This window comes from Oryctolagus cuniculus, chromosome 18 (assembly GCF_051225735.1).
Source record: "Oryctolagus cuniculus isolate XC-2025 breed Fujian yellow rabbit chromosome 18, ASM5122573v1, whole genome shotgun sequence".
NCBI lineage: Eukaryota > Metazoa > Chordata > Mammalia > Lagomorpha > Leporidae > Oryctolagus > Oryctolagus cuniculus.
Window position 1 is genome coordinate 74,634,973 of NC_142884.1, and position 16,216 is coordinate 74,651,188.

Consider the following 16,216-nt stretch of genomic DNA (forward strand, 5'->3'; position numbering starts at 1 on the left):
CAAGACTGACATTTCAGCTGTTCTCAGTCTGGATCCCCAGCTTCCAAGCTCTGTCCTTTCCTTCCTCCTGGCCACCAGCTCCTTCCTCTAGTGCCTCAACTGTCCCATTTCTCTCTTGCTGTAGTTCCATGGTTCCCCCTTGGAGGCCACAGATAGGCTGGAGATTGGGATGTGGGGACCCTGGAACCACTGTAAGAGACCTTGTCCAAATGAGCACTAAGGATTACTGTCATGTGAATAAAAGGCAGTCCCACCACCACCACCTTACACACACACACACACACACACACATCTTGTCTCTTTGCTAGATGGAATTGCAAAGAAAAAGTTCAGTTTTTCAGAGGAAGTGTTGAACTGTGAGCTTCCTTTTGCTATTATTTATCTCCTCATCAGCAGATTAAAAAAATCATAACTCCCATCAAGTAGAGAGCTGTGATTTTACACATAACGGAATCCAACCACAGTGGACCCCTTTCCAGTTCTTAAACACATCGTGATCCCCGTAACTCTGGCACCCAGGCTCTGTCCAGTGCCCGCTGTTTCACTTTGTAATAGAATTATGTCTGTATTTCCTGAGCCATACAGACCATGCCTTATCAATTCCTGCCTTGTTGCTTAGCTCAGTGGTGAGTGTGCACTAACACTTAATGAATATTTCTTGATGAATGAATATTTGTGAGTACTGGGATATTCTCTCAAGAATTGGTTCTCAAACTATGCTTTCCAAGGGTTTGTGAAACACAGAATGCTGGAACCCGCGTCTGAGTTGATAAATCTTCCGGTCCAGGGGGAAGCTGGATAATTTCCATTTCTGACCAGTTGCCAGGTGATGTTGGTCTTGCTTGGAGAACTGCTGCTCTGCCAAGCTGACGCTGTGATGATTCTGTGTCCAAATAACCCCAGCCACTAATTTTGGGTAAGGGAGACACCTAGAGGGGGGTTTTAACTGTTTCTCCTTAACGATAAAATTGGTGTCTGAATGCCCAATTTTGGGCAATTTAGGGACTGAAACCTGAAGACAGTTAGGCCAGTTTAAGTGAGATGGACTGAAAGTCATTTCTGGTTTCATCTCCAGTGTTACGGTTGCATTAAACACATTTACAGAGGATACTACGTTACGACAAAACCTAGAAAAACCACAAAGGAATACCTTCTGTCTTATTTTTAGATGTGTGGGCTCTGCACACACTGAAGCAGTTTAGAAGGATTTCACATTGCTAATGTCCTCCACAGATGACCAGCAAGCACCCCCAGGCTCACACAGCCTTCAGGAACTGCTCTGTGCATGTCCAGTCCTGGTGTGGACTGCTGTGAGAAGGCCCTGGCCTTCCCGCACCACGCAGAAGCCATTTAGTTCACCATCTTTACAAAGTCATCGAGCACCTGCCATGATCCGTACCCTGCTGTAAAAGCTGAGCACACAGCCGCAAGAAGACAGAAATAGGGCCCATGTTCTGGGGGGAGAGGCAGACAACAGACCACCTGGTTAGCTACTGCTGCTTCTCAACCTGTCCCAAGATTTAGAGCAATCTCTCTGTTAGCCCACATACCTGTGGATCGGGCAATCTGGGTGAGCTCTACTGGGCTTGTTTGGGTGTCTGAGGGTCCATGGGGGTGCTCATCTCTCCTCTTAGGGCCAGTGAGCCCACAAGTGCTCTTTTCAAAGCATTGGTAGAAGTCCTAGCGGCAACAGGCTGAAACACACACTGTTTGCTGGGCCTGGGTTTGCCTCTGGCACCCATAACTTCTGCTTCATGTCCATAGTCATACAAGTCACACAGCCAAATCCGAGGCCCATGCAGATGCAGACTGGAGTGAAGAATCGAGACAACAGTTCAAGCAAGTACACACAGTGATGTGTCAGGTAACAGCGAGATCGAGGGAGACACTTGAAGCAGTGTTTGTGGCTTGAGAGTGACCAGTTGGATTTTGTGTTCACTGAGACTTACTGAAGGATGATGCATTGTCCTAATCTTGGGTATTTTTAGCAGCCACTGTGAGAGGTGTGCTGCTAGCATTAAGTTATGTTGTAATGCTGCCCAGTGTGGGCTTCCTTCCATGCTGCCCAAGCCTATCCTGTTATCGAGGGCTCCAGGTATGCCTGGTAGCTGATTTGTCTCACAGGGGCTCCTATCCGGCTTATCACTCTTCTCTACAAATACCCTATCCTGCAGCACATTCAAAGAAGAGCTAAATTTGGATAAATTATCTCTGCTGGACCACACTCCAGTTGACCAGTCTACACACACACACACACACACACACATACACACACGCTCATGCACATACATACAGTCATGTGCATATACCCATAGGGTCACCTCCATGTGCTCTTGAAAGTCCTCGCGTACATCAGCCAATGAAAGGAAACAGCCTCAACCCCTGCTACCCAGAGGAGGCAGCTACTGGCTGTTGAATCATTTCAGCTCCAGAGCCAGGCTGATGCATCTGTGAAGGGGTGTGAATCTTGAATGTGAACCTTAAAGGCAGACGAGGCGTCACGGGCAGCCCACAGCTGCTACGGCAGCTGGTGACTGGGAGGTGGGGCAGGGACGGGGAGCGGGTGGGTTTCACCTTCAGCATTTATTTGCCACCACTGATCAATCCATCAGCCAAAAGACCCCCATCAGGGAACTGCAAGGAAAAAAGCAAGCAAACAAAAATGGATTTCTTCTTCCGAGGCCTTTTATCTACCATTGGAATGAAATGATTTTTCTCCTGTCTCTGTTGAGCGGAACTTGATGGCGTGTGCACTGGTGGACTGAACCTTCGAGGAGAGCGGAGGGCAGAGTGGAGGAGTGGCATCAGTCTCCGCAGCATCCCTTGGACTGTTACCGTGTGATGATTCCTACTTCATGGTGGCAAGACTGAGGCAAGGGAGCAGAAAGCAATTTGGTCAACATCAGCAAAGTCCAGAGAGCCCAGTGCGAGTCTCATATCACTGACCAACCTCTCTCCCCCACCCTAGGGCTCATGGAAGTGAGCCTCAGACCCAAGGATACTGCTACAGCCAGCTCCTCCCAGTCCTGAAGTCCAGTCTCTGGCAGCTGAGGCATGGCAGGAATGGGGTTGGCCTTTTGGGCTTGGTCACCTGGAATCACGGGGGATGGCCGGAGTCCCTCTTTCTGTCAGCTGAACTTGGCGAAGACTTTGGGGAAGGCCTGAGAAAGTCCGGCAGGGCACAGACTCAGCAGCATTTTGCCCAGGCAAGGCTGCGCCTGACTTCACTGGTACCAGTGGACTCCCAAAGTCATCCATGGCCTGGGGAACACAGCCTCCGTTGACCTACTGAAGGCCTGATGCCCTTGTTTTAAATAGAGGTGATGCATTTGAGGTCAGACCGGAGAACTGCCGTTGGCCAAACCAGGCTGCCTCACCTCAGATTATTTCCCTCCTTTGGCAAATATCCAACAGCTGGCCCGTTGTGGGTAAGAAATAGCCCCCGACTCTACTCGGGCTGCCTCCCTAGGGCCTTTCCAACCTCGGAGCTCCCAGTATGGGCTGAGGCATCTGTTGTGACCGGGAGTCACTCAGCCTCTCCTGACAGGCCCGCTTCTCTCAGCATCTCAGAGGTGTTGTTCCCGAGAATTCCTCCCCATGAGTCACCTGCACAAAACTCCAAGCTGGCGTCTATTGCTGGGGACACCAACCTGCCTCACACTGGCAGTTAAATCCTCTGGCCTTGAAGTGACACATGTCACTTTGCTTACAGCTCATTGGCTAGATGGAGTCACGGGGCACCAGCCACGCTGCAGGAGGGCCGGCAGATGCAGCCCCGCCCTCTGCCCAGGAGGATCACTGGAAATGTCTGGTGGACAAAGGACCACGGAATGGGAAGCCCCCGGGAGGTCTGGCCAGGGGATAAACGCTTTGTACTGCCCTGTCCTTTGAATGCAGCCTTGGACACTACCTGCTTGGACGAGCGCCTCCTGCCCGAGCTGCTGTCAGAGGCTCATCTTCGTCGGCCACTCCTCCTGCAGTGCCACCTCCTGGACTGTCCTCTCTCCCTCTCTCTCTCTCTGTCTCTCTCTCTCCCCCCCACCTCTCTCTCTCTCTGTCTCCCCCCATCTCTCTCCCTCCCTCCCTCCCTCTCTCTCTCTGTCTTTCTCTCTCTCCCCCCGTCTGTCTCTCCCCCGCCGTCTCTCCCCCCACCTCTCTCTCTCTCTGTCTCCTCCCCCTCTGTCTCCCCCCTCCCTCCCTCTCTCTCTCTTTCTCTCTCTGTCTCTCTCTCTCTGTCTCTCCCCCCATCTCTGTCTCCTCCCCCTCTGTCTCCCCCCCACCTCTCTCTCTCTGTCTCTGTCTCCCCCCCTCTGTCTCTCCCCCGTCTCTCTCTCTCCCCCCTCCCTCACTCTCTCTTTCTCTCTCTCTCTGTCTCTCTCTCTCTCCCCCAGTCTTTGTGTCTGTTAATCCATGTGCCCACTTCCTCAGACCCCTGATGGACCCGACGACTCCTTCGCTAGAATGGAGAAAAATACGAGTGTCGCAGGATGTCTCGATTTGAAGACTGGCTCCGGAGTACTCTGTTCTCTTCTCACAGAGCAGCGCGGGGCTCCACACATGCGGGTGCCAAGCCATCACTGTTGGTCACAATGTCCATGGACTGCGTTTCTCAGAGTCTCAGGCAGGGATGACCGTCCACGCACAGTGAGGGAAAGCCTGGATGCAGCAGCAACATCTGCTTTTCCCGGTCTCTTCGGGGCCTTCTTTTGCCAGCATTGCCATCTGTTGGGCCAGTGCACGCTAGAAGAGCCAAGCATCAGATGGAACTGCACCTTTGTCAGTGACCTTGAGACCACATGAGATGATCCTGTGCCTGCACCACAGCTAGCAAAGGGATTTCACAACGTATGTCAGCTCAGATGTAAGCCATGAGTACGGCCCAGCCTGAATGTTCTTACTGCCAGTGGGCCTGTGGGAGCACTGGCAGGCTGAGTAAACTACTAGGAAGTGGCAGAGCTGGGGGTTGAACTTAGAGAGGCTGCAGACTCTAGGCCCCTCCCCACCTTCTGCTACTTCTTGGTATTCCTTTAACACACACCAATCACTGTCTCCGGGTTCCAGGCCCCATGCCAGATGCTGGAACACAGCCCAATCCACGGATCTCAGCGTGGCCTATTGCTCATTGTTCTACTACATTCGCTGCCACGTTCTACATTTATTCCAGCATTTTAGTGCCAGGAGAATTTATGTCGGGAGACATTATATGCATATCCCTATAACAAGAAGTACACAACTCACCTATTTCTCTTATTGCTTTGGCTACCAGGAAGCTCATACCAAAATTAGAGACAATAAGAGTGTATACGTCTAGCATTTCAGTTTCCTGAATTTTTTCTTTCTGTCCCTCTCAATTTTGGTTACCTCAATTCACAAATTTCCTTTATTTTAAAATACTCTAAGTCCTTTTTAGAAGGAAGCTGTGTAGAAATGATAAAGTAAGGTTTTTACTGCATTTTTTTAGGGGGGAGAAGGGAAGGCAGAGGTGGAGGTTGTTCTTGCCCCCATTCCCAAACCTTCCTTCCTGTGAAACTCCCTGGAGTAGCTCAGAGCTTCGGAAAGGTCGCATCCATATAGGAAAAAACAAGTTTCCTCAAATCATGGCCCCAGCCTTGGTGACAGATGCACATTTGTGGAGGGGCAGTCAGTCTGACCCTCAGCTGAGCAGTTAATAAAATCTATCGCCCCTTGATGGATTTTTTTCTGCCAGCCAGAATTGGTCTGTCCTGCTTGTGATGTGTAAGGTGACAAGGAGACACCAGCACCACCATGACCTGGGCCGTGCTGGGAAAGGGGGAGAGAAAAATCCCCCTTCAAGGCTTTCCAGGCACGGCAAGGACTGGGACTGCGGGCCGTTTTATTTGATGTATTGGAAATAAAGTGGATCTTATTAACATTTTAATAAAGAGAATCTTTTTGCACTAGGCTGGAAGTGGCTGCCAGTCCCCGGTGCAACTGCATTCCCTGAAAAAGTGGAATCGGCTGGCAGGGCCCAGCGCGATTTGTGAGGCTGAGCCCCAACAGCCGCGGGGAAAAAAAAAAGCCATCGGGCTGCCTGCTTTGAGGGGCTCGCCCCGTATCTGCCATGCAAAACGAGGGAGCCTCATGAAGGAATCCGTCTTGTAAAGCCATTGGTCCTGGTCACCCGCCTCTATCCAATGCTGTCGTGATGCTGCCGCTGATCTATTTGGGAAGTTGGCTGGCTGGCGAGGCAGAGCCTCCGCTCAAAGCCTGGCTCCCACGGAAAATATGCTCAGTGCCGCCGCGTGCATGAATGAAAACGCCGCCGGGCGCTGCTAGTCGGGCAAGATGCAGCCGGGAACTCCGCTCGTCCTGTGCGTCCTGCTGTCCCAGGTAGGGAAGAGGGGCTTCGGGGCGCGCTCCGCGCCAGTGCGGGTGCCCGGCGCCGGCGCCGGCTGGGCGCGGGGGCTTCCAGGGGATCGGGCGCGGCGGCCAAGGCAGACCCGGGGCTCGGAGCCGAGGTCGTTCCCGGCTCCGGAGATCCCGGGGTCCCTGGCTCCCCGTTCGTTCGCGGTTCCCCGCGGGGTGTGTGTGTGCGCGTTCGGAGGAGGAGAGAACGGCGAGTCTTTTCTTTTTGGCAAGCAGGGGGGACGTTCTCGCCTGCTCCAAGTGGGGGTAACTTTGGGTCGCCCCCCACCCCCCAGCAGCTCGCGCGTTGGCGGCGACCCAGCGAGCAGCGGCTTCCCCCCAGGCCAGCGCAGAGCGGCGGAAAGCACCGCTCCGGTCCTGGTTGCGGGATGCCTGGCTGGAGAGGCCGAGGAGCTGGCATCGCCGGATTCCCGGGGCGCCCGGCCCCGTCGCCCAGCCCCGCGGCGCGCTGGAAGGCACCTCGGGCCGCTGGAGCGCTGCAGCCCGGCTGCTGCTGTCGCTCAAAGGTTCTGGCGCCGGCCGCGCCCGCATCGGGGTCCTTTCGGTCCCAGACCCCGCGCCCGGAAGGGCCTGAGCCGGTCCCCTACCGCCCCCCGCCGCGCCCCCACACGCCCCCAGCCAGGGCGCAGGCCCCAGCCCCCCACGCCCCCATTGTCCAGCCAGCTGGAGTCCCGGCCCCAGCCCCTGCTGCCGCCCCTGCTGCCTTTCTCGGGCGGGCATGGGGCTCAGAGAAAAGTTCAAGCCTTGCCCAGCCGGGGCTGCAGCTGCCTGTTAACCCTCGGAGCGCTGCGGCGCGAGGGGAGGGCCCGCTGCCGGCCAGGGGAGCAGGCGAGGGAGACGTGGGTCCTCCCGCAATCGCCTCTGCGTGAAACAGATCTCTGCAAGTTGGAGCGTGGGGAAGCAGCGCTCCCAGGCCAGGCCTAGGGTGCCGACTGCCGAGGGACACGCCCAGCCTCGCTCAGGGCCCTGCAATTTTGCAAGCGCCCGGCCCAGTCCCCCAAGGCCTCCTTGGCAGCCTCTGCGACTGGCAGTGAGCCGGCAGCCTACAAGTGGGTGGGTAGGAGCAGGGCAGGGCCCCGCGCAGAGGACAGAGCAGGCAGGGAGTGCCTCGGGGAGCAGAACTGGGTGCCGAGTTCTTGGCCAGGACTCCTGGATGCCAGGTGAAGAGGCTCATGTGAGCTTGTGGGGAGAGGGAGGCAAGGGAGTGAGGGTGTCAGTCAGGGACAGCCTCCTAAGAGGAGAGCTGCCGGGGTTCGACGTTGGAAACGAGCCAGCATCCCAGAAACGCAGGGCCCGTGGAAATGACTCAGAGCGGAGGTGGGTGCCAGTGCCGGGGGCAGAGTGAGGGACCTGGCTGCCGCCCTGCTCCTGGAAGCCCAGCTCCCTGCAGCGCTGCCCACTTGTAGTTCCTCCCCTGCCAGGGCTTCGCTCCCAGCCTTCAACCGTGTCACCTTTCTCCAGACTTCCTGAACTCCACCTCTCTCTCTCTCTCTCTCTCTCTGTGTGTGTGTGTGTGTGTGCGTGTACATCCCAGAGTGGCAACAGGGTCCCTCTGCTGCATGCCCCAGACAGGGTCCTTCTGCTGTATGCCAACGGTGCCACCTTGGGCTGGGAGCTTAACCTTGCTGAGCGCCAGGTTCTCCACTGTGAAATGCCCCATGCCTGCCTTCCTAGCGCTGTTGGGTGTGAAGGGTGCATTCAACAGGATGCCCTGGGAACTGCACATACTGCCGCCTGCCACTCTGGGCGCAGTAGGTGTCTGGGAGCACTCGTGACTGCCTTACCCGGGACTCGATAGGCCTCTTCTGGTGACTGCTGGTTTCAGTTCCGGCTGCAGGTTTTGCCTAAAGTTATGTCTTGCTTAGAGTGGCACAGAGCACGTAGCGACACTCCCTCACGCACTCCAGGTCCTCAGAGTGCCTGGGTCGCCTATGCTGAGCGCGCATTTCTCTCCTCGGCTGCTACGCACAATCGGAGCAAATGTCCACGTTAGAACAGGGATTGGTAGCCTGGCAGCAGCATGGCCACAGCAGCCTGCGGAGATGCCATCCAGGTAACCGGCTGGGGAAGTGCAGAGCTCTGTGTGCCGCAGAGAAAAGCAGGGAAAAGTCTTGGAGCTTTTGAGGCAACAAGCAGAAACGAAACTTTTCCTGAGGCCCAGAGAACACAGAAAGAAAGGAAAAACAATGTAATAAAGCAAATTAGTCACCGGCCGTGGTGGCGCTCAGGCAAGCCTGCGGGTGTGTTTTTCCAGCACAGTTCTAACACATAGGGGCCCTTGGTGGGGTGGAAGCCAGCAGCGTCCAGAGCTTCCTGGCTTTGCAGCCGGCTCGGGCATTTGGGTAGGGGACTGGGGCCGCTAAGTAACAATGACTGGAAGCTGGCAAAGGCGAACAACGGTCACCCTCTCTCCCCTGAGGTCTTTTGGGAAAGGCTCTCCCGGAAGTGACTTCTGGAATTTAGCTAACTAAATCACGAATATGAAACAAATAAAGAGAGATATGAACTGGAAATTCCACTGTAAATATGACCCCTCCTCCCCCCACCCCGGGTAGCAGAGCTCACCCAGAGTTCTGACAATGAGTGAGTAATCCCCCAGGAGCTGGAATTTAGGGAGTGGTTCAGGTTTGGAAAGCAGTGACTTGAGAGTGACTCAAACTGTTCCATGGAATTCTGAGATCTTGATCTTGTGGAACCAGAATCTCGACGGTCAAGATGTTGAATGAGACTCGGTGTCTGCTAGTGCTGCCGCGACGTCGGGTGCTAGGTTTTAAGAGCAACATCTACTCGCAGAACGTTTTTTCTTGAAGGGACAAGACTCCCGTCCATGGCTTCAACACGAGGCAGAGACTCTAGGGTTTCAAAAGCGCTGAGCAAATGGTGATGGCAGTGGCAAAAGGAATCAGAGGGGCAGAGTTCATGTGTCTGAGCATTTTTTTTAGCAAGTCCCAAAAGACAGTTAATAGATGGCAAGGCTGAATATACACTCTGGAATTTGTGTAATTCCATGGTCTATATTAAAATCCCCAACAGTCGTCTCAGCTGATCTCGCCTACTCTGCCTGCCTCCCTTCTCCCCTTTTCTATCTTTAGCCCATGGGTTTTCCATTAAGCAGAATCTATTTCCTTCCAGAAGTATCCTGTGTGTGTAACAGTGAAATTGCCCAACAAGCCAATGTACCCAATAACTGCATTATCGAAAATACCAGCATTTGGATGCGTAGATTGAGCCTCAGTCTGAAGCTTGCTGTTTGGATTAAAGTATGTGGCAGGCGCTTGAAGATACTCTTCTTTCTTTCCTTCCAAAAATTCAGTTGCTCAGGGAGTCTGGTCATTGTCTCTTTACTGGGAAGTAAGTAAAAGGATGTAGTGTGCATTCAAGTCTCAGCTAAGTGACAGTCGTAGGCTCCAAGTAGCCAGCAGTATTTGTGTATGTGTGCGCACATGCACGCATGCACACAGCCCTGTGTGTTTTGATGTTGCTTTAATACCTGTTGGAAGATTTCTCCAGAAGAGGGCTCCATCCACAGCATTACAAAATTCTGAACCCACAGCTCGTATTTTAGAGAATTTCAGTGTAGCAGCTCTGTCAAAACACAACTGTTCTCCTTACTCCAGATTCTTTGCTGCACTCCCCAAGAGAAGGCACTCCTTCTTCCTTCTTCGACCCTGTTGTAGTTGGTTCTGTTTCATCCCTCATCTCTGTACCCTGCTCTGAGTTTTAGATCAGGGGAAATTTCAAAGACCTTTGTAGACAATGCAATGTGGAATGTGAGGAAGTTCTGAAGTTTCCTGGCATTTGACTTTGGTTGGATGTGGCTTTTATTCTGTAGACAGCCAAGAGGTGGTCACAGTCTGCCTGGGAAAGGAGATGGCCTTCCTCATTAGGTAACCACCCAGAAGAGTGGGTCATGAGCCAGTCCACTCAGCCTCCAGCACCAGCTGAAAAGAAGAGAGAATATCAGTCTGTCCTCCAGTTACAGTCATCTGGGCAGAATCAAATCCAGTGTCCGCCAAGGAGCGGAGCAAGTGTGTTGCCCTCTCTTGGCAGGGTGTGTCTCTGTCACTGGCCACAGTCCCCACCACTCTCTACTATCACCCTCCCCCTGCACTCACTTATTTTACCCACTGGCCCCTATAGCTGTTTGAGTTTCAGACCTCTGCTTTCACAAACTATGAGGCCTGATCAAATTGGTGCTGCAATTTCTCAGTGATAGGCTATTTAAAAAAGAAGGGGTTAACTTGCTTTTTTTAAAAAAAGATTTATTTACTTCTTTATGTATTTGAAAGGCAGAGTTACTGAGAGGCAGAGAGAGAGAGAGAGAGAGAGAGAGAGAGAGAGAGAGAGAGGTCTTCCATTTGCTGGTTCACTCCCCAGATGGCCACAACTGCTGGAGCTGCGCCGATTTGAAGCCAGAAGTCAGGAGCTTCTTCTGGGTCTCCCATGTGGGTGCAGGGGCCCAAGGACTTTGGCCATCTTCTGCTGCTTTCCCAGGCCATAAGAGAAAGCTGGATCAGAAGTGGATCAGCTGGGTCTCCAACCAGTGCCCATATGGGATGCTGGCACTGCAGGCGGTGGCTTTACCCGCTATGCCACAGCGCTGGCCCTGACTTGATTTTGATTCCTGTGTTTGAACTACAGTGATGGGTGCTTTGGAACCATAATTGGGGACTGTCCCTCCTCTGGGAGAGCCTTTGGACACTATGGGCAGCCAGGACAATGTAGTCCTCAGACCATTGCTGCATATGGAATAATTATACCCAGGGAAGTGGCACAGGGTGGCTGTATGTCCCTGTGAGTCCTGGCACACCACAGGGCAGCACACCAAGAATCTGTGTGACCACTAGGGTAACACGAGGAAACAGCAAAAATTCTGTGGGAAAATGGAATTAAAACACAAGTTTATTATGGTGCAAAAAAGATTTTTTTAAAAATCCATGCATAGCTTTTTTGGAATACACATTTTCTGTAAGCTTCTGGAGGACCCATTACATTTAGGCCCCTGTGTTTTTGGAGGGAAATTCCACCCTGTGCTTGGCCATCCCCGGAGTGCTGCTCACCCACAGGGCGGGCGTCATCAAAACACCACAGTAGCTTCTTACACTTAGTCTTGCAGGGGTTCTTGGAGTACTGAGCTGAGCCTCAGAGTGTTCGTAACCTTATAGTCATAGCTTTGTCACCGGAGCACTCCTCGGCCTTGGAAGCAGTCATCCCTAGGGCTGTACTGAGCCTCCTACAATTTTTTTTTTAAATTGGTTTTTAACAGTTAACATCCACTGCAGTTCCGCATACTAATTGTAGTGCTAACATACAATTAATGCTCTCTGGTTCCGTAAATCCTAATCTGTCTGCCTTCTCCCCTATCAGCAGGTAAACCTCAGATGACTCTTGTTTTCCCACAACTACAGACCCCAAAATGCAAAGTAAATATAAATATGTACACATACAAAACAAACAAGAAAACTGCTTTCCTCCTGTCCATTGCCAACAAGAGTAAAATTCTTGAAAATTAGCACTAGCAACAAGCCCGTTGTGACAAGTCACGTCTCGTTTCAAAGGCCAAGCAGCATCAGGACCAGCAGGGGGACAAAGACCCTGTGTCTGCTAGCTGAACGCAGGCCGGGCTGGGTGGGGGGCAGCAGCTGCTCACACCCGACAGCCCTGCCATGTCGCCGGGCAGGGCCGGAAATGAGCTCAGCCTCTGCATCAGCCTGAGGTCCTGCGAAAGAATGTGGCAGTCTCCACCGCTGCCTCCCAGGGCCTCCAGGCCCATGTCTCTTTCCTCTGAGAAGGCTGGGAACCACTTCTCCATGTTGTGCACCGCGGGAAGGAGGCAGTACGTCTGGAGCTGAGACTCTGTGGTCACCCCCTCCTCAGTTGGTTGATTATCAGTTGATGCAGGGGTTGCAGAGTCACCAGACTCCTCCAGCAGCATTGACAGCTGGCTCAGGTTGGATAGGCTCCACCCACAAATGCCATGAGCCATGGGTCTGGGATCCTCTGATCCAGGTTGTAAATTATGGCCCTTGCGACAACTCCTGCCAATAGCTTATCTTTCAATTTTTAACAATCTGTGTATGAGAGAGAGAGGGAGAGTGTGCTCTCCTGTTGACTGATTGTCTCCCCAGGTACCCACAATGGCCAGGGCTGAGCAGAGGCCAAATTCAGAAGTCAGGAGCAAAATTTAGGCTTCCTGTAGGAGTGGCAGGAGCCCAATTACTTGCACCAACCCTGCTACCTCCCAGCAAATGGCTTAGCTGGAAGCTGGAGTCAGGAGCTGGAGCAAGGAGTCGGACCAGGTACTTAGATACGGGATATGGAGACTTAACTGACGCCTTAACTGCTTGGCCAAGTGCTCACCTCTGCATCTTGATTTTATAAATAGTTTTATTGGGTCATAGCCACACCTCTTCATTTATAGAATTGCTGAAGGCTGCTCGTGTGCTATAAAAACAGAGACTTCCTCATATTCTAAAATGTTACTCTCTGGCCCTTTATAGCCTGAGCTAAGTCAAAATTACGGCCAGAGAGACCGCCAGGCCTCTTCTCAAAGGCATGGAGGGTGTGAGAGCTTCAGCCACTAGGAGCTGTCCCTCTCTGATACCCGTGGAGGACCTACTGTGTTGCAGGTTCCAGCTGTGTTCAGGGTCCAGCTGCTAACAAGGCAGACGCGGCCTCTGCTCTCTTGACATGCAGGGCCTGCCGGGGCTCAGTAACGAGGAGTGAATGATGGAAAATGAGACAGCTGCTGTGCAGGAAGGAAACGCAGCCACCTGAGATCACCCCATCGGCATCCTTTTCTCCTCTCTCTTTATCTTTCTCCACCACGAACATATGAGCTGTATTGGGGCAACGTCCTATTGTCTGATTCTTCCTTCTCTATGTCTCCAGGGCCCAGAGCCGGGCCTGACACGTAGTAGGTACTCAGGAATCTCGAATGCACAAATGGGGGGAAGAATGGATGGATGGATGAATATGCGAAAGGCATCAGATCCGGATGCAGGATCTGAGAGACTTCCCTGACAAACAGGCTCCAGCCCACGTGTGGCAGTGGCAGGATTCATGGACACAGCTTAGGGAGCCTGGGGAAAGGCAGGGCTCATGGACAATGGCCTGGTGCAGATTGGATGGAGCAGCCGTTCTAGGCAGGAGAAGGCATAGGCAGGGGAAGGCCTGTGTACGAGGAAATGCTAAGCTGTGTAGGGAGGGCGCTGCCCAGGGAGGGCTATGAGGTGTGGCTGGCAATTGCCAGAGCCACTGGGACATCCTCGGCTCCACGAACATTTTGGTGCTTGTCCCAGAGTAATGGGCAGCCACTGGAAGTCATCAGAGGGAGAGTATCAGGTGGCGTGATCAGATTTCCATTTTGAAAGGTCACCCTGCCTGCCATGTTGGAGCAGGATCCGAATGGAAGAGAGAAGCCAGTGTAGGCCTAAGATGGCGGGAGTGACAGTGCAGACAGGGGAAGCAGACACAGCAGCCCGTGCAGGTTATCTGAGAGACATTCGGGTAGGGAACCCAGTCGGGTTCCATGGTGGCTGGTTCTGGAGATGGCAGGTTGGGAGCAGGGAGAGACTGAGGATGCGTGCTTGGGTCCAGACTCTTCCAGCTGAGAGGAGGCAAGAGCCTCTGGCTCCAAGAAACCCATCGTGGATGGGGTCTGAGGGCCATTTCCGTGTAGGGGTCAGCCAGGCTGCAGTGACCTTGTTACACTAAGACCACAGCTCCAGTCTGTGCTCGCATCGAAGATGGGCACCTGGGGAGGCTGGAAATGCCTGTGACGAGAGTCACCAGCATGCAGCCTCTGTAATTAACCAATCTCGGAGACTTTTCATGCTAAAGATACTTGAGAGAAACATTGCCAAGCCCTTTAATCGTTTCTTGAACATTCAATCAGCAGCACTAGAAATATTTCGTACATGAAGCAAATAATGATCTACTACTTTCAGCAGCCACTTTGTGAATGCTAACAAGCCTCCGTTTCAGCATACTGGGAATATGTTCGGTGACGCTGAAACTCAAGCTTCCAGACATCGGGACAGAACACTCAACCAGGTGCTGGACAGAGCTGGGCCGGCCAATGTTTCACAACTGACTGTCTCTTTAAAAAAAAATGAGAAAAAGCCAAACCCAAGGCACAACCACCAGACTCACAGTGTCTGCCAATTTTTGTGGTGTAAATATTGGGTGATTTCAGGCTACCTCCTGAAAATGCCACCAAAGGCTCTGGCAAGGTGGTGCTCGCAAGCCTAGGGCCTGAACCTGTTTCTCATTCTCCATCACATGGCAAAGTAGCTTCAATATTCTTATGAGTGAAATGGACCCTATTACCATGACGTTCAACTGAACTAACATCTGGGGAAGTCCACATTGCCGGAAAGACCCATGTAAGTGAGCTCATATTCCCACACACGAGGAGACAGGTTCTCAAAACTGCTCCTCCACCTAGGATTCTGCAGCTGGCTAACTAGTTCCTGCAGAAATTCCTGGTGGCTTTGACCCTGTCGCTGAGTGGAGTTTGGGGGTGTGGAAGCCCTCAGGGTGCAGCCCTGCTCCTGGCAGTGGTGGGAGTTTTGCAATTAAAGGTCATTACACTCCGTGGCGCTATTGGTTCTGGACTTGTCTATCCTGCTTCCTGCCACTTTCCCTTCTTCCTGCTTCTTTCAAAAAGATGCTCACAGAGTGCTGTAGGCCTGGTGGTTTAGCCTCGAAAGGTGAGGGGTGTACAGTTGTCCCCTCTCAGAGGCAAAGAACTGGGGAGTGTGAGGAAGGTACTGAAGCTCACAGCCGTAGCAAGTGGTGAGCAAGCAGGGATTTGGACCCGGGTCTGTGTGGATGCACAGGCTCAGCCCTCACTGATGTCTTCACTGCTTAACTAAGTGTGTCTTGAGGCACTTAAGCACTTTAGAGGTAAACAAGGTGGACACGGTACTATGGTATTTATAGTCGCGTGATAAGCAAGTAGATAAACGGCTGAAATCATCACAGATTGGGTCATTGCTACAAGAGGAAACACTAGAGATAGGGCAGACTGAACGAAGTGGGCACTCTGTGCCCTCCCTCTCTTCCTTCCTTCTTTCTGCCCTCTCTCCCTCTTTTCTTTCCATCTTCTGTTTTTCTCTCTGTATTTCTACGGACTGCCAGGATCTGCTGATCTGGGAATACAGAGGTGAATACCAGGGCATGTGCCGGGGCACAACTGGGGCCTGTGGCCTGCTGGGAGCCCAGGAACTGGGGTCTTGGATTGCCTAGGGAAGTGTCTCGGCCTTCGAGAAATGTGTTTGAATCCTCCTGGTTCCTTGCACACTGTGTGACCACAGATAAGTGACATCATTCCGCGCCACCACTGTTTCCTCTGAGTTTAAAGGAATAAGGAGAGGGACTATGTATACCTGTCCTGCAGGGTTTCTGTGAGTTGAATGTGTGCTTATGGCATTAGCCCAAGATTGGGCAACTACTTGGTATCTAAGAAATGGTGCTTGTGTTAACTTCCACACTGCACTCCAAGGAATTTTGAGGTCTGCAGGTACCATGGGGCCTTCAAGTTCAGGATATGACTAATTTAAGAAGGGAAAGTGACTGCATTTGAAAATGTGTAGGCATTAAAAAATGACATAAGATTTGCTCCCCAGGGGAGGATTTTCCAGCTCCCCAAAGATTGTTCCCCTGTGGATTTCATGCCTCGTAAAATCGTTTGATCTGGTGGGATCTTCTCTCCCAGAAGTGTCTGCCCAGCAGCTGTTCCCAGGAGACTTATTAGGGCAGCACACGTGTGTGTGTGCATGTGCGTGTGCCTGCCACAAATTCCATGAGTACTTCTAATTGTTTA

The 16,216-nt window shown here is 52.5% G+C and overlaps 1 protein-coding gene across 2 annotated transcripts in view; it reads left to right on the forward strand.

Moving 5' to 3' along the window:
• Window positions 1-16,216, forward strand: part of CDH13 (cadherin 13) — a 1,120,403-nt gene that overhangs the window by 106,040 nt on the left and 998,147 nt on the right. The window contains exon 1 of one of the 2 annotated variants that reach the window (XM_051847322.3): window positions 6,253-6,351. The exons of the other annotated variant lie outside the window; for it this stretch is intronic. Within the exon in view, the coding sequence (XP_051703282.1) occupies window positions 6,307-6,351 (45 nt within the window). The 5' untranslated portion in view covers window positions 6,253-6,306. Of the gene's footprint in view, window positions 1-6,252; window positions 6,352-16,216 lie in introns of those variants that run through there. 2 annotated transcript variants of the gene reach the window in all.